Source organism: Myodes glareolus, chromosome 19 (genome assembly GCF_982192425.1).
Source record: "Myodes glareolus chromosome 19, mMyoGla1.1, whole genome shotgun sequence".
NCBI classification, from domain to species: Eukaryota; Metazoa; Chordata; class Mammalia; order Rodentia; family Cricetidae; genus Myodes; species Myodes glareolus.
In genome coordinates, this window is record NC_142044.1 from 13175837 (window position 1) to 13198435 (window position 22599).

Below are 22599 nucleotides of genomic sequence, written 5' to 3' on the forward strand. Positions count from 1 at the left end.
TGCATACACAACATGGGCCTGGATGCACAGATATGCATGCAGATAAAACAACCACACACACACAGTGTTTATATCTATGTGTGTGTACATGTGTGTGTAATTCCACTTGTAGGGTCAGAAATATGAGATTTGTTTGCTCAAAAAAGTTGCTTTCTTCAATTTTTGAATACTTTCTCTGAAATGAATGTGTTTCTCAATCATATAAATATGGAATTTACAGTCTTTACTTTATACCACTGCATATTCCATTTGACACATACCTCTGAAAGACAACTTTTATAGTATAATTTTACTTTGCCCCAAGTTATGACCACAATAAATAAAGTCTTGAGATAATTAACTAAAACCCCAAACACCATAACTATCTTAAAGTGTTATGTTCAATTTGTATTTATCTCTGGAGATGTAATAATTATTATTATTAGGAAGTCAGACCAATGGGGAAAATTTTATCATTAAATTGTGTATTTTCAAATGAAGAATACGTAGTTATTCAATATGAGTTTATTATTACGAGCCATATAAAAAACATTTTCTTTGAAACAATTTTTTCCATGATATAATTTACCTCTAATGTTCCACTGAGATTTTACTAACCTTGTCCTAAAGTTCGTAGGGTGAGGATGTCCATCATATAAGGATAAGTAGTCGTATTCCTCTTCTAGCGCAAATGACTGAAAAACAATTTGTATTCTATTTCGTTCTTCTGCAATTATTACCCATGTACAGTTTGCACCATTTGGATATCCATATGGAAAACCAGGGCTTTCTATGGTGCCATTAAGTCCTTTTAAAGTTCCACCACATGTATAAATAAAACCTGCAACAAAAGATAAATAAATTGTCACTGTTATAGAATACAAAACAAAAACAGTAGACATTTTTTGAAAATTCTTGGTTTTCTATAAGAGCTATTGCAAATTTTATGACATTTTAAGATTTATGTAGATTGCATAAATATGTATGTCACATATATATATGGAAGATTTGATACATAATGTGAATAACAAATAGTAGGATTATAATTTTCAGATTAAATTTAATAATCCAAAAGAAGTTGATAGAATCATCCACTGTGTTGCTTTACTTCCATTGTGATCTGACAAATAAAATTCCCAAACATGTCAGTTTTTTTTTATTCTTTTCAATCTAATGCTGGGAAGAAATAAACAATGTTGAAAATTAATTATACAAAGCACAATGGGTCTGAAAAATTTAAATCCATCTTTTTAACATAGCACAGTTTGATTATACGTACTCAGATATATCTATATTGTGTTTTGAGAGAACCTGCTCATCTCACTAGAAAAAAGGATTTGTAGAGTAAAAGCTATACGATGGTTTTAATTTTCATAATAGTCCTTGGTTCATTATAAGATAATCCTAAATTAACTAGGGTGTTAAACTTATATAATGAATTAAACCTAAGCATTTGGTATCAATGATATTACTTTTTATACTAATTTTGTGGAAGGTCAAAGTCCATGAGAGTTCAGAGATAATTTGACAATGTACTGTGTTTCTAGCAAACTAGTTTGTTTGAATATACTGATGAGACATTTTTATGAGCAAAACCATGAGCAGAAATTAAGAAGTCAAAGTTAAAGAATGGGGCAGACAGAGGCTAAGTTCAAAAGTTTAGTGCTATGGCATAATTGTCTGGTACCCTGTATAGATTTGTCACTTGTATTGGTTTAATAAAATGCTGATTTGCCAGTAGTCAGGCAAGAAGTGTAGGCAGGGACAGCCACCAGACTAGGAGAATTCTGGGAAGAGAAAAGGCTCAGACTGCAGTCACCAACCACACATGGAGGAAACAAGATGAGAATACCTCACTGAGAAAGGTTTCAATCTATGTGGCTAAACATAGATAAGAATTATGGGTTTATTTAAGTTCATAATAAGCCTGAGTTAATAGGTCAATCATTATATAATTAATATAAGCCTCTGTGAGTTTTGTTGGGACTGTAAGGCTATGGAATTGGGTAGGACAGAAACTTCTGTCTGTAATCCATACTGTTCTTCAAATCGCAACAGCTTCCAGTTGCTTAGTGAGTCAGATCACCCCACAGTAGCCACTTGCACTAGATTAGCTGCCTGTAATGGGTCTACTCCTAAGAAGGTGTCTCATGGATAAATACAAAATTCTTTTGGATTCTTACTTAGTTTGAAAGTCTGCCTCTAAAATGTCTGTACTTAGCCTAGTGCTAATGCTGCCAAATGAATGATAACTTGTTATGTTTTCCTTTTTTAAAAAGCTTACCAAGAATTTAGATCGGATAGAGGCTTTAAAAGTCAATACTTGCCTATATTCATATATTTTTGCTCATTCATCAAAAGTGAAACAGGGTATTTTATGATTTTTCAAAAGCAAACAAATAAATAAATAAATATTAAAAGGTCTCTTTCAAATTGCTTCCTGCACAGCAATTACTTTGAAGCCTAAGGTTAATTAGCTATCAGCCATTTCTATTAGTTTTCTGCCTGAACAGCATCCAATTTGAAGTTCATAACAAAATGCAAGCATGAATCCCTTCAGCAACAATCTGATCTATGGGTTGTTTTATATATTCTCAAGCTCCATGACCCTGATTATTTTAGGCAAAGGGCATACATTTTAAAATAACACACTCATTTTGTCTGCTCATTTGTTAAGGGGCTGCTGATTCATATATTACAAACTCTTTTCTTTAGGCAAATATAAGATGCACCTGTTTTCAATGTGCTCCCTTATCTGTATTCTTCATTTTTAATTTTTATTTTGTTATAATAAGCATGTATTATACATAAAATTTTTTTAAAGTTAAATATTTTGAATAAAAGTAATTTAAAATCACAAATAGAATTTCAAGAATTAAAAATGAAAACTACCCATCAGTGACATCGGAATTTACCCTTCTATTAACTGTTTCCTTTTTTGTATATTTTCTAAGCATATGAACAACTTTGAATTTTTATATGCATTTGGTTTATTTTACAAGATACATTTTAAAAATAAGTACCTGCTTTGTGCTATTTAATTCATGTGTTTCTTAAGGACATTCCTGCACAGTCAGTATTCTCTTGATAAGTTCCTGTGTCTATTGTTTCTTTTCTTACCAGAGAATATATACTTATTTTCTACTCAACACAACAAATCACAAAGATGAAATTCAAGCTTTTTGGTCTCTTTCTCATGTCATAACAAGAGATGTAAGGGGAAGGAAGGATTCTAGGTACACAGACCATTGAAACTACAAAATAACACTGTAATACTTTTTAAGACATAAACCTCATCTGCTCATATCTGAAATATTCCTCCAATCATAAGGAGTTTCCTAACCAAAAGTTCCATAGCTCATAACTCATAATCTATATCTTAATCTCAGATGATTAAAATATTGAATATGAAACACAGGATCAAGAGTTTGTTGATCAGGAGTAGTCTCATAAGAAAACAGATTCTGGCAATATTTCCCACCACCATCATTCATTCTTCATGTCACAAATGGCACAGAGAATACTTATGTACTTGTTTGAGATTTGCAGCTAATTTAGAAAAGAGAATGGGAGCTCTAAAGTAAGAAAGTGTGTGTTTGCTTTCCTAAGGCACTGCAGCTTGCCTTCTGAGTCAGTGTAATAAAATTAAAAATATATTAATTTTTATGCTTCACCTTTTGTGACATCCTTCTTTGACATATTTAGCTAGGTGTATTGGTATACTATCACTGGTAATAAATTCGTTTGGCTTACATATTCTACTTTTTAAAAAGCATATCTTATTTTTCTACTCTTTTCCATATTATGCTGAAACATTTCTGGAAAAATATTTCCGTTAACATTATTTATAAGTATTTGCTTATTATCTGCACCATGACACACCATCCAAAAACATAGCTTATTCTATATCAATTTGACTGAATTGCCTTAAATATTAAACAAACAGTTAAATGAAAAACTTTCACCCAAATCACCTATTCTTTATGATTCTTTCAGGTAATTTTGGACTGTTTCACCTTCACAAATATTTAAGAATTTACACACACACACACACACACACACACACACACACACACACACACACACTTCTCCTTCTTTTGTTAGCTTGCTTTAGGTTTTTGAGCCAGGATATTACTATGTCTAAGAATAAACTGTCATTCACCTTGAATATTATGTTGGTCTTCAGCTTAAATTCCTCAACTCCTAATCATTGTAATTGTAGTTGTTCAATTATTTCTAAAGTATGTGTGAGTATTATCTGAAAAGCATACCACTATGAATCATGTTGATAGGATCTCTATCAACCAATTTATAGAAATCACCAGAGTTACTATATATCCTTACTCTGAACAATTATATTAGTAATTTTTCTCTCGTTCTGGTTCTGGTTTCAGAATTTAACCTCAGAGCAAATAAATAAGCCTGAAGATTTCAGATAGTTCATTTTGCAAGGTTTACAAAATATTACAATTGTATGGTCATGGCATTTCAAGTTTTTTTAAAACTTTTGATAGTTGGGTCAGTTTATCCAATACAATTCAGAAAAAAAAATATCTAGGAACAACTCATTAAAGACGAGAGTCACAGAAATAGAAACAAAACCCTAAGTAAATGCTTTTATCTTAAAGGTTTAGAAAAATGGCATGAATTATAGGAAGGATAATTTTAAATTTCCAAATAGTTTAAGTTATAGCAAGATTTCCCCTGGCTTCAAAGAGTCATATAAACTGCTAATACATATTAACCTATAGATGTCAAATGTAGGGTCTAGTAAGATTTATGGATAGATCAAGACACATCTCCGAGTTTAGTGTCCCGAGTTGGGTTCCCAGAGCACATGGTGGAGAGGCAGAACTCACAGCTGCAAAGCTGTTCTCCAACCGCAAACATGTTCAGACCCATTTGGGCCCTGGCACATGTGTACACACGCTCATACATACCCAAAAGAAATTATTTTTTATTTAAATTGACAAGAAAGTTTAAAACAATAAGTTATCTAGAGCGAACATTTCTTAAATTTCATTTAATTTTTAAGTCACGCATGTTACAATGAGAACTGTATTGATCTACTTTATTGTTTCATACAAATAAACTCAGAAAAAAAACATAGAAAGTTAGAGACTTTTCTTTTGAGTAAAATATATTACTTTTGATAGCAATAAGAAATACCAGACAAAGGTTTATGGGTTTTGATCCATACAATTATCAATATCAATTTTTTCACAATTGTGATAGCTTCACAAAGTCTATGAAAAACATGAGTAATATATAAAAACTCTTCAAGCTAATAGCAAGGTATGTAGCTGTACTTCAAACTACTGCATTCTTGACTTTAAACTTGACATTCACACATAACACCTTTGTAGCCCAGGAAGCTTTGAAAATTAAAACTTATTAGAAGCATTAATCAGTTTATCTCTACAACATATCTTTCCCCTACAGAGACTGTTCTCACTGTTGTACCTGTCTTAGAATTGACTGGAAACCTATAGGTCAATATTATTAGGCATGATAGTCATGACCATAACATCCATACCCCTCTTTGGCATAGAAATGGCTGTATATTTAAAGCTTTATCCCTTGACCACAGTAAAAATACAGTATTTAGTAATATGCCTATCAAAACTACTACACAAGGTAGAACAGAAAAAAAATCTGATCAAACCTCAAAGGGAGATCTGGGGGAAAGAGGTCCATTGCCAATTTTGAGACACTCTTAAAACACTTGAGGGTTGAAGTGTCTGCTGCCCATACACACCAAGGAAAGACAAAGGCTGTCCCTGATTTCTCACCTGAGGACTAATTAAGGTCCTGTCTATGGAATTGGAAGCTAAAATAAACTTCTAAATTTTTATAATATTAAAAGTATACCCAAACACCTATGTAGAACTTGTTGATAGAAGGAGGGACACAGTGGTTCACGACATTTGAAGAAAATATCTAACTTATCGGTTGTGCAACAGGAACCTCATTAATTATAAGCTTCATAGCTATTCTTTGAAAAGGCAATCATTTATCTTGCAAGAAAGCAAATAGCAGAAAAAACAGTTACAACAAAAAAGAGGTAAAGGTACATAATATACATTCTAGAAAACAGTGGATAACATTTACACCAAGAAATACATTATAGCTTTTGAAACCATAAAATTTTCTATAAAAATGATTAGTTCTATAAAAATGATTATACCACATGGTATGAAGTCTCATTCCTAGAGGTTGTTATTGAAATGGTATAGATGGCCAAAAGGTGAGGAATTTTTGTATCTCTGTGTGTGTGTGTGTGTGTGTGTGTGTGTGTGTGTGTGTGTGAGAATGTGTTTTGAGGACACAAAATTCAGTAGATTGGGAAGGTGAAGTGGGTCTGAAAGGATTTGGGAGAAGGGAGCAAATAAACATGATGAAATATATTGAAGGAAATATTCAAAGAGCTGATAAAATAAGAAAAAATAAGATTATTTTCATGGTTTAGAGATATCCAACCGTTGGAAGAATGAAGAAGAAATACAAGTTCACATGGAGAATATAAAGTGAGCATTTGTCTCAAAACAAAAAAATCTGATCAACTACCAACAACAAACACAACAAAACATGTCGAGTAAACAGCTCAGTGAAGTAGCTCAAGGTAGGAGAAAAGAGATACTTCAAACCAAAGTAAGGAGCAATAAAAAATATTGAAGAAGAGAAACAAACAAAATAGGAACTTAGATATATTATGTTTAGAAATAAGTGAAATGAAGAATTGCTTTCTTAGAAACATATAAAAATTTATCTGGAGTAACCAAAAGGTGGTCAAAACTAACAAAATGAAACAAACATTACTGATACCTGTATATATATCTATATCTATATATCTATATCTATATATCTATATATATCTATATATATATATGATAGTTTTTGGGAAACTGTACACCAACACCAACAAATTTGGTAACTTAGAAGATATGAATCATTTTCCGGTGGGCTCAAAAAAATCAGTAAAACTTAACAGACCATATGTAGCATAATAACATTTTTCTGACTAATGAAAACAGGTAGATTCATTGTTAAATTTTATAGAAAATTTCAGAAAGAGCTAATGTCATGTAGTCTTAAATTAACCAAAGTATTGAAGCAGACAGAATCTTCTAAATACATTACTTGAATCTAGCATGATCTAAACATCAAAATCAAACAAAAATACATCCAAACACTGGAAGACACTGTAAATTTTTCAATCACTGAAAATCCATTTGTATTTGGCTTTATGTTTATTCTTTTTTCATTTGGTCTGTCATACTAGATTGATTTTTCTTGCACCTAAAATTATTCCTCAGTATTTTTTAATTATTCAAAAATAAATTTATTGGATCAATTTGGTAAAGCCAACAACAAAACAACCAACCAAAAGACCAACTCCTCTCTAATATTCAGCTCCCTCATTTTGTTGGAAGTTTTCACCCAACACAAGCTGTTGCTCACAGTCCTCAGTGCCAGCTGTTCTCTACTGAAGAATGTTCAGTCTTGTAAAGCTAGTCCACTAAAAATCTTCAGCCAACCTTATTTCAATGCTATAGAGAATCTTATGCAAATAAATTATAATCATCACCTGAAATACTCTTTCAAACAAAAAGAACAATTCTCAGAGAAATCAAAAGTTCATGATACAATCACTCAAGTGACCTGCTCCCTCCCTGGTCTAGTAGGTTTATAGCTTATTAGAATATTCTAGTTTATACTTGATTTCTTATCCTTCTTCTTCTTCACACCACTTTGTGTGTTCCAAGTAACCATTCCTTTGTTTCACAGTGCAGTAAAATACACACTGCTTTTCCACATTTATTGGCTCTTTGTTTAACATCTGTGTGTAGATTTGTCTGTTAAGCCTGGGGCAACCTAAAATATTCACTCTCTTCCATAATAAGGCATACATAGCTATAGAAAAACCAAAACATTTCCAGTCATATTTGAAAAATCTAACAGACTCAAAGCAATATTTTTGCAAAACTTGCTAGATTTAAATAAACAGTGGTGGGAAGCTTTTCAAACTCCTGACTCCTTTGTGAAAGCATTACCAGATCCAGTAAACACTGCACTGTAACGCCTAAGGGTAGGAACTACATTTTCATTGCTTTCTTACTTCAAATCCTCATTCTAATATGCATTTTAGATGTATAGATTATTCCTATAAATGAATAGCCTGACTGATAATTACTAAATCTTTTTTTTAAAGCATCAAAAGTAGGAGTAGAGAATGTTAATCAGTATATTTCATAAAAGGTAAGATCAGGAAAAATTAAAATAAAATTGTAATAAAGATACCTTTTAAGTCATTCTGATTAATTGTAAAAGAATCTTTGAAACACAGCTATGGTTTTCTTGGTTTTGAAGCTCTGTAGTCAAATGAGATATCACGTTGCAAAAATCTATAAGTGTTGAGCGTTAGATTTTGAGAAAATATGGGTTTCCTGAAACATAATCATGTATTGCACATCCTCTCATTCATAATATATGCATTGAATAGGTTTAGTCAGAGAGAATTTTTGAATAATTAATCAATATAATGATTGTGAATTCTTTTTTCTGTCATGAATACCTTAATCTCTTGAGTTTTAGCCACTAAAATGGAGTGAATGACAAGGAATTAAAACCTATAAAATTTAGATGCCCTAAACTTAAAATACTTGATACAATTTCAACAATTGAGCAATTTCAAACATTAAATTCTTTTAGGAATACAAGTGTGTGTGCATTCATACTGTAACAACTAGTGAAAAAAAAAACAGAACTTTTTAATTAAAACATTCCTCTTCTCTTTAGATGAAATATTTGCTCGCATGTACCTCCTCATCCCCTTTAATGTCATAATTTAAGCATTGGAAGTTCATAAAGCTAAATAATTTCTTAGCAGATAAGGAGTTCTGGGAGGCAGTCAGCCTTTCTTAGTCATCTAGAATGGTGACACTTATATTGGACAATTCTTGTGTGGACTGGCCATGACTCCTGCCAAACTTATAGAACACTAGAAAAGGTATCTACAATTTAATCTTCTAAAATCATAACAGTTTTGACTGACTTTGCATCTTTCTTCTACTTTCTAACTTATCCCAGCTACGTGATATTTACAACATCTATAAAAATATCAGAATTTAAGTTTCTAAGTGATACTGGTCAATGTTATCTGCACATAGTATAAGACCTTGAATCAATGAACTGTATTTGCATATCACATTCACAATTCCTGAATGATTATACAAATTTGAAATGGTATACCATTTTAAGTTGGAAAATATCTATATGATGGGTATTGCTTTTCCAAGCTAAATATTCCTGTGCCTTTTACATTCTATCCCGCTGTCCTGAGATGCTGGCCCATGAAGATATCTTTCAGATATGGCTTTCTGGCATGTTAAGCCTTCATGTAAGCTCTGTCATTGTAAGACAGAACCATAGATTTAAAAAGGAAGAATAAATCAAATATTCAGAAGACAGAGAAATCTGTAGCATGATTAATAAAAATCCAGAGACAGAATTTGAAGTTCAACCTGAAAGTCAGAAAACCTCAGTCTGAAATGGGCGATCCTGCCTCCAGGAATCTCAGAATGAGACTGTGTATGAGTGCTGTCTCATCCCGTTTTCTATTCCTCTCTTGGGATGGGATTAAAGGCATGCACCACTACCACCCAGTTTCTATGGCAAACTAGTAGGCCATTGAAATTAAAGTTGTGTGTCACCACTGCCTGATCTGTAAAGATGACCAGTTGGGCTGTTTTACTCTCTGACGTTCAGACAAATTTTATTAAAATACAAATGAAATATCACCACAGAGATCACTGTTCTTAAATGTGGTGATATTATTCATTATGTTTGATGTGTAAATTTACAGTAAAATTCTAAAACTCAGCAGAAATCCTGACAAGGCAAGACAATCTCCTAGTAAAGTAGACCTCTACATATCGTGATTAAACCACCGACCTCATCTCTGCACACTTTGGTTATTTGAGGATAATGTATTGTTTCATGTTTATTTGTCGTTGATTAAAGAAGACAAAGGCCTAGCTTTGAAATTCTGCTCTGTTCATTCAAGCATTTACACATAATGATTCATTTAATCTTCTCAAATTCCCTGTGAGGTACATCCTCTAATCTCAATTTTCAGTTGAAGCAACAGACATGGGAAGAAAGAATAATTAGAAGTAACGGAGTTGATAGGTACCAACAAACAACGCAGGGATTTGAACAGACACATATACTCTTGTGTTTAATTTTATACAGTTGCAGTTTTTCATATACTACAATATACCTCCAGCAGTCTTTACTGTTTTTAAGGTTTCCTTTCCCTTTCTCTTTGTTGATCAGCCACAACATATATAGCTTTGGAAAAAAATTCTGCAGAAGTAATTCAAAGGTCAGTTAAAAACTGATGTACCAACAAGCTCCTTTGTAACTTTTCTTTTTACTTATTTACTTATTTATTTACCTACCTACTTACTTACTTATTATGTTTATCTTTCATTTTCAAAACTTATTTTCACTGTGTAGCTCTGGCTGTTCTGAAACTCACTTTGTAGACTAGACTAGACTATAACATAAAGATCTGATTGCTTCAGGCTTCTCAGCTCCCTTGGAACTGATTTTATGTGCCTGTATTTGAAGCTGCCTCTTTAAATTTTACTTCATATTTAAAGCCAGATTTTTATCTCTTATTATAATATAACTTGTTAGCAATTTTCATATTAATGAAGTTAAAAAATATGAATACTCTGTATTATGTGATAAGATAGGGTAGTGTTGATAGGAAAGTATGTCACTTTATTCTCAGACTTCTATATTTTCACCTTGCCTGTTTTAAATAAAAAAAGCTTGTCTAACTTTACTCACTCTAAACACTTCTCAATATTGTGTGTGTGTGTGTGTGTGTGTGTGTTTGTGTGGTGTTGGTATGTATGTGTTTATGTATGTTTCTGTCTGTATAGATAGAGTCCAACCTCTGCTGTCTTCCTCAATCACTCTCCGATTAAATTTTGAGACAGTGTCTCCCCGAATCTGGATCTTGTGGGTTTAGTTAATATGAATGGCCAAAGGCATTCAGCGATCCTTCTGCCTCTGCCTCCGGAGGACTGGGGACACATTTGTTCAAATCTGCCACACCTTCATTTGGAGGCCGTGGATTGGATTTAAGTCCTTGTTTGTGTACTGAATACTTTACCAACTGGGCCTTTCCCCAGCTTCTTTACATCCCATTTTAAATCAAATATTTAAGTTAAAAAGAGTTCTAAGGAATATATTAGAAACTCACCTCAATGCATCAAAATTAAAAAATGATTAGACTCATAGGGAAATTCATAGTAATGTTCTGATGTTCAAATTTGTCATTTTGTGGGATATACACAAATATTCTTACCCAGATTCCTTATAAGCAGCTTACAACTGTGGGGTAGAAGAAGAAAAACTGCTAGGATTCCGTCATCCCTGGCACTTACCTTCCTTTCCCTTGTTTCTAAATGACAAAATACACTACAGGAAATGGACTTCATCTCAGTTGCTATACTTGGAGTCTTCCTACCTCAGTCACCCTTTTCCTGACTCTTTCGAAAACCTAAAGAGGTAAGCTGTTGACCATGTTTTATTTTGAAAACTTCCTCACAAAAATGAATAAATAAATCTTTGAAAGGAAGCACTGGTATGGAAAAAGCAAAGAAAATATATTTCTACAACAATAAAGAAGTTAAAAGCCTTTCATAGCTGGACTCAAACTTATCTCTGTTTTGACACTTATTTTTTCTCACTAAAGCAGCCATAACGTGATTTTTCATCTTGTATTGTTGCTCTGTACATCTTAAGCCTAGTGCTAATAATATCTGCTGTGGTTATTATCTCCTTCCACACCTCCGTGGCTCTTGCCTTGGGCCTGAAGTTACTGTTTACTTGAGAAGAAAACAGTATATTGAAGTATTTGTAAGGTGGAAAATCCAAGCTTTGTGATTCTGGAAAGTGGAAGTTAGCATCCCTTGGCACCTCGGAAAACAAGTCACAAAGACTTCTGACTTCCCTTGTATGCTTTCTTTCTTGCAGAATTTGGAAAGCCAGAGGGTGAGTGACAGCTATGATGACATTATCATTTGGGGGACACAATTCTGTAGGTGCTGTTATGCAGGGAAATAGAGGAGGGGAAAGATAAATTGTCATTGAATGGGTTTTCACATCACTGACAGTATAATTCAGCTTCGCTGTAGTGACAGTCCAACTTGAACCTGCTGAGACATGTCTGCTGGCAAAAAGATATGGTTGAAACTCACTGTCAAGATACAAGCTTTCTTGTTAACTGAACAACATATTTAAAAGAGCAGTTCAAAAGATGATGAAAATAAAGAGAAATGATATTTAGCGCTAACATTGTATGAAGCATATCTAAGTGCTTCTAGTAGGCTAGGTGCTGGCAGAAGCAAGATAGCATAACATCCTAGGGGTGAGTATGCCCAGGAAAGAGCAAAAAGGGGTTTCAGCTAGTATTCTCCTGGGGGGTTGGGGTAGGAGGTCCTTCTGTGTTTGTGTTACTTTCATTGGTTAATCAAGAAACTGCTTTGGCCTGATAGGGCAAAACTTAGGTAGGCAGAGAAGACAGAACTAAATTCTGGGAGGAAGAAAGCAAGAGAGAAAGTCGACATAGATCTGCCAGGTCAGACATGCTGAATTTTTCCTGGTAAGCCACGACCATGTGGTGAACACAGATGAATAAAAATGGGTTAGATCAAGATGTGAGAGTTAGCCAATAAGAGGCTAGAGATAATGGGCCAGACAGTGATCTAATTAATACAATTTCTGTGTGATTATTTCTGGTGTAAGCTAGCTGGGTGGCAGGGACATAAAGCAGGTCTTCCCTCCATCAACATCCTTGTATGTCTAAGGATTCTCAGAGAAAATGCCAGAGATTGTCAGATAAGTGGAAGTGAGAGACACAGTCAGTCACCTCTGGTACTTAAACAGAATATAGAACAAAGAGGGTAATTTTCATAGGCCATGACCTAGATATGCACTTTGCGAACTCTGGATAATTCCATTGGTATTTTGAATTATTTTCATGAGTGTGAAGGTGATTAGTAAACTGTACCCATGAGAATTTTCTTCTAAATACATTAATACACTACATAGAATGTTAAGGAATCTACTCTTGTTAGCCTTGTTTAATAGAAATTAGAATGCAAGCCAAGGAGTTTATATAATATCTTAGTCTATGATAGATTCATATAAGGGAAGTATGGTCATGTACAAAATAGAGACATTAACTTAAGATCCCTCAGGGAAACATCTACAACAGCTTATTGGATAAGAACACATTCTGATGACAAACTATTTCATTACTAGAATGTAAAGCTTTGGGAACAAGTAATAATAAAAAGAAATATATTAATTATTTAGAAATAATGAAGAAATCTAGAGATTAACAAAGTGCAAGTAGACCATTGCAAGAAAGGACATCTACATACAGATTGCTTTTGTTTTCATTTTAAAATATTTATTTTGAATACACAAAACATTTATATATTGGAGAGAATTAAAAATAGCCAGTTGTCAAGCTTCATTTGTTGATGGTTTTTTTTTTTGGCTTTATTTTCTCAGAATTTAGATACACTAAGATTCATCTTCTCATCTTTAGTTTTAGCCTTCCATGTATCATACACAATTTTCCATGGCTTCATTAATGAAATTGCATTTATCTTTAAAACACCATTACACACTATTCAGTGATATGATATTCACTTAATTCTGTCTCTTTCACTTAAGTATTTCTCAGTGAAGATTTCAATACACTCCTGCAATCTTGGTCCAGGATGGAGGTAATGATTTGCTAGAATTTCTTGAGTCTGTTTTCCATTTTTCTGTAAGTGAAGAGTCACAAACCTTGGTGCCTCCATGTGTCATGATGCTTATGAAAAGGTTTACAGGAGCATCAGCTAAACCCACATCTTAGCTGGAAATGCTCTCTATATACCCCATTCTCTGTGCCCCACAGTTGAAATCTATGCCTCTATGGCTTCAAAATTTGGTGATCCATCTTCTTTCATTATTTTTAAAACTGCTCCAACTGCAGGTTCCTAACATAAAACAGAATATGTGCTGAATAAATAGTATTCAAGTCACTCCATGTAAAGGTTGCATTTGTAAAGTATTATACTATAAACTGATTATTTTTTCCATGTTGGATGCATATAGAATGAATGTCTTACCACAAATAAAACACTAGCACATGAAATTTCATCATTGATGTTAGAAATAAAGAGGATACAATAAATGGCCACAGATGCTGAATATGTTTTAGAGGGACATGAGGCATGCTGTAGCAATGACTTGCATAATAACCATTTGAAAGATTAAAAAAGAATTTCTAATAATCTGATACATTTAAATATTTATTCTAATAAACAGACTATTTCAAGTATGTACGTGATTTCACATGGAATTGAGTTCATACTTTCCTTGAAAGCAGCTAGTCTTTAGACAATATAGAAAATTTTGATTCATTCTTAATCTTAAAATGGATTATAGTCCATAAGATATGATATTTTCTTCAAATATTTTACCGCATGTCTTTGTACTCATGGTATTTATGCCAGTGTATAGTGAAATCTATTTATCCTCCTTAAATCAGGACAATATGTCTGATTCCATAGAATAAAGCAGAAGACAATTCTTTTGCCTAGCTTATGAGAAGACAAGGAGTTAGAGGCTTCAAGCATAGGAACAAACTAGGCCCTCCAAATGTGAGTGACAGTTGTGGGGCTGGGCAGTTTGTCAGACCACTGGCCATGGAACCAGTACTTACCCCTAGTACATTCAGTGGAGTTTTAGAGCCAATTCCCTACATAGCGGCACCTCACTCAGTCTAGATACAGGGGGAGGGCATTGGTTTGGCCTCAAAGTGATGTGACAGACTTTGTTGAGTCCCATGAGAGGCCTCATCCTCTATGAAGAGTGGAATAGGTGGGGTGGGGAAATTGCGGAGAAGAGGAAGGGGAGAGGGAAGAGAAACTGAGATCGGTATGTTAAAAAAGAAAAAAAGATTGTTTTAAAAAAATTAAGAAAAGAAGCCTTGGGCACCATGAGAGATGCTTACCTCCTATTAAGAAGCAATAGCCCATCACAACCACTACCCTAACTATGCAAGATAATGTCAAGAAAAAGTGAATTAAGTCATTTTTAGTGTTGCAGTCCCAGCTGGGGCCCCAGGTTAAAGTCAAGCTGTTAATTGATCACACACAACATTTAGAGAGAGAGACAGTCTACCCAACTGAGCACAATTACAGATAATTCTATAAATTTACATGTCATTGTTTAGGTATTTTTTGAGATTGTAATATAATTACATCATTTCATTTTTTCTTTCCTTCCTCCGAGCTTTTCCATACAATATCGTTCTTTGTTCTATTTCAATTCATGATACCTTTTATCATTAATTGTTGTTCTACAAATATATATATATGTGCATATATGTGCATGTATTTAGAAAAATATAAGACATGCTCAAATGCATGAGTGTGCTCTTCCCTAGGAAAGACTATTTCTCCTGATCTGACCATTCCTTAGTTTTCTGTAGATCCTTGTCTAAGGTTGAGACATGGAATGAGTGACCAAATTGTAATAATCAGAGGACAAGGGGTAGCTATGTGTGAGATTGTGTCTCCCGAGGGATTTAAGAAGTTGTACCTGTAGAGTCTCAGAAGCATGATTGCATAAATATTGCCTTGTTTTAATTCACAAACATTTGGAGACGATTTTCTACAAATTACTTCTTAGGTGAAGCAGAGAAGAAGGCATAAAAAAAAACTTGAACCTAAAGAATCAACTTGAAGATTTGATCAGAGACTCCAGATTGAAAAATATAGACATTTCTTAAAAGCAATATCCAATGGAATTTGCAATTTATGAAAAATATCCCTATAAACTGGAAAAAAATTGTTTAGAGGGAAAACTGTGGCTGGACTGTAGAATGAAAAAAAGATAAATAAAAAACAAAAAAGAAATCAAATAATTACTGATCAAACATACTCAGACATCTTAAATTCAATGATCAATAAAAGCTGAACATATCAAGTGTTCAATCAAGTTTTTCACTTCTTTACAACCCTGCTAGAAAGATGGAATTTTCTTTAAATCCTCTGATTTCTCCTAATGACACTCATTGGGTATGTATCTTCTTTATTAATTTATGATATCTAATTTGTAGGTTCCTAGAAGAAAGATGAAACGATATCCATGACTGACATTTTTCTATATATTTTTGTTAGCGTGGAATTAAGTGTATTACTACTACACGGATTTCCTGACCTCTTACATCTTCTTCCTCATGCAGAGTTCATGCCACCTGTATCTTTCAAGCCCAGGCCCTGACATACCAAAGCTGCACATACTCAAACACCTTGTTCCTCTCCCTCACTGCCTTTCTCTGCCCAGTTTTAAGTTCTATGTATTTTTAAAACAGGGAAATGATTCCTGTTCCATTTGACTTACATGTTTTCTGTTCTCAATTCTCAACTGTTTGCTCTGCCTTTAAGTTATTTTAGCACTAAGTAAATACGTACACACGTTGAAATACTCACCATACTCCATTAGTGTGCTTCCTGTGTGCGGAAGGGATTTTTGGGTTTCTCACCTTCCACACAACTTAGAGAAATAAATACTAGAAAATGTAGTGTTACTTGTACGGGTGAATAACAGATGGGATGGAAAAATTCATGGTACAGTACAGTATTTAATGATGTTTGAAGTGCTTTGCAAATATGATGGTGATTCCTCGTTAATGGGTTGTAAAAATTCTTCTAACAGTAAAACTAAAGCCGAAACAATTAGATGAATATACATGAGAAAAGGGGATAAGATTACTTTTATTAGTGATGGAAGCTTTTCTCTGCTTACTAAATAAATGTAGAAATTATTTCACACTGTTAATTGTATACAGTTGAGAGTAATGGTATTTATAGTTGACCAAGATAGCTTTAGAAATGATTTAAGAAAAGCTGCTAGGTAAAAAGAAATTAAACTTATTGAATAAAATTTGTAACTTTCATTTAAATAAAGCAACCAAAATTATCATCAAGATAAAAGAAACACGCAGCTGTGATTTTAATTTAAATACCAGACACACAAAGTGTTTTGTAGGAAGTGTCTTTTTTAATTCTTAGCAAAACCTTAGGAGATTATCATCTCCCTTTTTAAAGTAGAAATTGAAATTTAATCATGTTGACATAGGTAATACCTAACAAAGTCATTTTCATGTTTTAGGTTTAAGTTCCTACATTTCTGTTACCAAAGAAAATAAAAAGTGAAGGGAAAATCTAGATAGCTGGAACATGGAGTCTTGGTTTCTTTTCCTTTCGCGATATGACTAAACAAGTTAAGGGAGAGGGGATTTATTCCAGCTAACAGTTGCAGGTTTCAGTTTATCATAGTGAGGAAGCAGGAGGTTGCGTGCATGCTAGCCCTCTGCTAGTCTTGTCCACTCTTATACAGCCCATATGGCGCTGCCTAGGTTATGGTGCTGCCCACTCTGGGCAGATATTCCTACCTAATTTAAGAGAGTCAATTGAAAGCTCCATAGATATGCTGTAAGCCCTTTCCCAGGTGAGTCTAGATTTTGTAAATTTGACACTAGCAATTAGGACAAATGTTTTTTAGAAGACAATTGCTCCTTCCCAAATTTGTTTATTAGCTTTTATTATTATTAAAGAAACCACAAAACTGTTTTCCTGTAGATCGAATCTAGTTATAATCCCTATGACTGTCTACTGCTTTAAAGTCTCGTTATTGAGAAATAACATGTTCTAAAATGCTTCAAGGTTACTGCTTGCCATTAGAGTTCGGTTTGAGTTCTACTTATAACTTTAGGAAGTATTTCATTCACATATGAAATGATTGTACGAGTCTTCAGAAGTGTTATTCCACATCATTGTAAATCCTAAGGTTGGGTATTAATATCCTCTAATACAATGTTAAAAGCACAGTAAATGAACAAAAAAAGGTCAAGTTAAGATAAAGCAAACCTGGAACTGGAATTATTCTCTCGCTATCTAAGTAAAACCTGAAGGGACTCTGGCGGGCCCGGGCATAGCAAACATGGCTCTGGCAGGCCTTTTCCTTCTCCGCATTTGCCCTGCCTTGCTAAAAACCAATAGATTACACTGTTAATGCTACCCACCAAGGTCTATTCTCTTATTTGGCCAGTTCTTCCTCCTGTAGTTGACTACCAAGTTCCAGTTATTAAAGTATTGAAGTCCAGGAATCAAAAGCCCCCTTTGACTCAACTAATTAACGTGAAAATGAAGCTGAAATTTATACCCTGGCAATACTAAAGCATGCATGAGCAGTCCATATATGGTGGTTCTGTTGTTCTTGTACACATTGGTACATGTGTGACATAACCAATTAAAATTAAACACCAAATCCTAATGTGGGATTTCCCATTTCACCCTTAAAAAATGCCATTTCCCTATGTCTCACAACTGTCTCCTCCCTCTCCAGAGACAGTCCTTTGCCGCTGCCCCCCCTTTTCTCCACGGATATCTCTGTCCGCTTTCCCTTGTTCCCCTCCTCTTTGCACTCATTCTCTATCTTGTGTGTTTGTTTCTGATTCCCTGCTGTCTGTCCCTCTGATGCAAATAAATCTCCTTTCTGCTGAGAACTTGGCCTTGGGAGTCCTGAGATGATAACATATTGTTAATATATTGCCTTTCCCATTGTACCAAGTGCAACGCAGCAGATGACTTTTCTGGTTATTTATGTAAAATAGGTTATAAAGGTTTTCCTGAGTAACACTTAAGATTATTTGGAGAATATGTCTACAAAGAGGAGACAATAAAAGTGCGAGAAGGTATCAACTATTTAAATACCATAAAGAACACCAAAGCTTGTTTGTGCAGAAGAAAGAGTAGAGAACCTTTAGTAGGTGGTGAAGTCAACCTGACAGCAAGCAGGGAATGTAAAAGACCCATCCAGCAGATCAACAGCTAAGCTTGTATTAGGATATTACGATTGAGTTTCTAGTTAATTGTAAACCGTGAAATAATTTAAGACTGGTTTTGGAAAAACATAGTAGACTTGTGCAGAAGAGTAAAAGGCATCAATTTATGGTTTAAAATGTTGAAATTAACGACTAGGTTTGGAAAAACAGAAGGCAAAATGCTGTAAGAAAGGTATATTTAACAGTTCTCTCTAAAACAAAATTTTCCTTTCTGAATGGAGATTCAGGGAGCAAGCAAAACTTTCAGGATTTAGCAAGTAAGCAACCTTGTGGTAGACTAGGTATGAAAAAGGAAGACAAGTCAGACATTATTCTGAAATAAGATGGTGTTGGGTGTAAGAAGAGAACAAAGCAAGAGTCACTTGTGGAGGGAAAATGAAGAAATGTTGCCTGGAGGAAGAGACGCTTGCATATATAAATCAAAGAGGTCTTTGCATAATTGTGAAACATTTTTGCATATGAATGTTGGGAACAAAAAGTTGTAGGGATAATGGTGGATAAAAGATTTTTGTACTAAATTCTCTGCTAACAAGACCAATTTGTAGTTGAGCTGTTTATATCCCTTTGACTATAAAGAGCAGTAATTATAGACAACACTGAAATACTATAAATTATTCAATTGCCTCAAATTTGTTAACCTCACATTCTTTTTCCCATGTGCCTGTTTTAGGCTGATGCTCTGCACCAAGACATTTTTAGATTAGTTTGAAATCTGGTATTATTTTATTCCAAGTTTAGTCAAAACAACTTCTACTTCATTCTGAGAAATTTTTGTTGTTGTAGTTGTTTTGTTCTGTTTCATTCTTTTTCCTGTTTTTTAAAATAATCTTATGTTTGTCCTGTTAAAGAAAACTCAAAATTTAGGTAAGGTTTTACATCATCGTTTTACACTTAGTAAAAGGAAATTTTCCCCGGACCATGTAATCATTCATGCTATGAATAATATTTCAAGATATTTTGACTATTCTATTCTTTTAAGAAACATCACTAGCTAGAGTATATCTCCCAGCAATTATTTCCTAAAGAAGATATTGAAGGACATTACATCATTTGAGCATGTCTTGCGCAGGCCTTGCACTTCTCTACCATTCCCTCTGCCTTGCTAAAACCTATTATATTCCTAAAGCTAGCCACGGTCCAATAAGGTCTATATCCTTATTTGGCCACTTCCTTGCCCTGAGGCTGACTACCAAAGACCAACAATCAAAAGCCCCCTTTGGTTCTCCTAATTAACATGACAAATTAAAACTAATCACTTCAAGCTTACACATGGTTTCCACTTTAGCTTTGTACATTACCATTTGCCTATTTGTCAAGTAGATCCTTTATTCAGAGGCGCCTCTCAGAAAATACCCGCCCCCCACCTTCTCCCTCATCCCCTATCTCCTTTACCAGGGCCTCCTAGCCCATTCTAATACAGGCCTCTCCTTTTCTTCCTCTTACAAATTACACCTGGAAGGTCATTTGTTGCTGCTTTCTGCCTGAGCCAGAAAGCAATCACTTTAACTTTTCTTCCCTGCTTAATAAAGGATCTCTCTGTGAAAACGGGAGATTGGGTGTGGTTAATTGTGCCTAATCTGGGGTCCAGGAGGAAGTCCCACTCTGCGGGGGAGTGGGGGTGTGTTTATCTCCTTCAGATATTGTATATTTTGCTTGACTTGGTGACCTACTTTATGTTTCAAAGCTTTTACTGTGATGCTTCTCTTGTCTCCTGACTTTTTTTTTTTAATGTGATGCTTTCTTTCTAGCAAGAGAAGTTGGGATATTATTACAAAAAGATGGACATAAGCCTATAAAATCCTGATGCTGTTTTTAGTAACTATAGAGTATTTAATGAAATTAATGTATGTGCATTTCAGTTTGGCACTGCTGGAAATGCCAGGAAAATCACAATTCGCTGTGTCGAAGAGAGATAAAATGTCCCCTTGACTTTGCTTCTTACATAACTCTCTCATTCCCAGAGTGTAAAATCATTTCAACGGGGCCCTTTTCAGAGATTTTCAGCTGCACTGCATGCTCAAGCACTTGAAATTCCAAAAAATTATAAATTGAGTTCGAGGAAAGTAGCAGGAATTTATTTACTCAGAGTGAATTTTCTTTAGCCAAAGAATGAGAATGGTAAGAATATACGCACTTAGGAAGGGCAAAACATTCAATCATTTCCCTGAAAAATGGTGGGATCTCTCTTCATTATCCATGGGAAATGGGTTCCAGGATGTGGACTGAATATCACAATCTTGCCAAGCTCATTCATGACTGTTCAAGTCTCATCTAAGATGTCATGATCGTCATATATAGCCTACATGAATCCTCATGTACACACAAATCATTGTCAAACATGCAACCTGTCTAATATAATATTAAATAAACAAACTTTTTAGGAAAAAATTATAATAATGAAGAATGCCTGTAATACTCAATGTAGAATGTGGATATGGAACAAAACAATAGCCAGTTTCCTATTCTAAGAGCTGAAATAAATTATGAAAGGTTTACATAGGCTAACAGCTATGAAAGGTTCTTGTTAAACATGTTCTATTATAGTTTTATTTTTATTTGTGTTTGTATGTCTTATAGCTGTAGGGACCAGTAGGGGGTGCCTGTGGTTCCCTAAGGAGGCCAAAAGGAAACTTCAGATCCCTGGAGTTAGTTAGGCGGTTGTAAGCATCTTAATGAGGGTGATAGAAGAATAATCAAGGCCCCTGGAAGAGCAACTGCCCTCTTAAATTCTGAGGCCTCTCTCCAACCTACACATGAGCATTTCGTGACAACTCTTAAGAACAAAGATTCCCACTGTATAGAAAGGAACATAAAGGCCCAAATTGCTCGCACATACACAATTTACCAAGATACTGTGAGAAAAAAAATAAGTCCTCAAAAACAAGCAGCAGGAAAGACATCAATATTTCAGAAAATGAGTGAACAAAGTACATCATGAGAATGCAAATAATCTCAAGCAAGTTGAATGACCTAAAAGAAGAAATGCATATCTGACAGTGGCCTTTTTATTTAATAGCCTGGAGTATATCAGAAAAGTATTATCCCTGTCATTAGGTAATTCCATTTAAACTACATATATATATATATATATATATATATATATGTATGTATTAAGAAATTTTGACAATTGACGGTTTCCATCTTGCTGTTCAGAAACCTTTAGTACTACTTACTCCCCCCATGCTCCCTCCTCTACCCTATTCTCCCAAACCCTACTCCATTAATCCCTCTTACTCCTTCATTACAGCTTTCCCTTCAAGTCCTTATCTTCTTTCCTTGATTCTTCTTTCCCAAGATTCTCATCAGTTTCTTGAGGCATTGCTCACTGAATCCAATCTTTGTTTATCTTAACCAATGGCTGTTAAATGTGTAGCCAAGAACTATATGCCATTAGTGAGCAAAATACTCAAGATTTTTTGGAGATAACTCAAAGTTTGTAGGAAAGTAAGTAGATAATTTAATTTTCTGATAAAAGAATATAATATGACTGTTTTTTTATTAATCTGGAGAGCACTGGAACCTACCAGAGCACAGATGATGAAATTGAGTGGGGTCATATTGTAGGCACAGCTCAGCAGGAGCAAGAAAGAGATTGGACTTTTGGGAGTTTCAGATAACTGTTCCCA

At 34.2% G+C, this 22599-nt stretch overlaps 1 protein-coding gene across 1 annotated transcript in view; it reads right to left on the minus strand.

Annotated features, from left to right (window-relative positions):
* Positions 1-22599, minus strand: part of Csmd3 (CUB and Sushi multiple domains 3) — a 1053984-nt gene that overhangs the window by 938677 nt on the left and 92708 nt on the right. The window contains exon 2 of the mRNA XM_087898772.1: positions 598-820. Within this exon, the coding sequence (XP_087754898.1) occupies positions 598-820 (223 nt within the window). The remainder of the gene's footprint in view (positions 1-597; positions 821-22599) is intronic.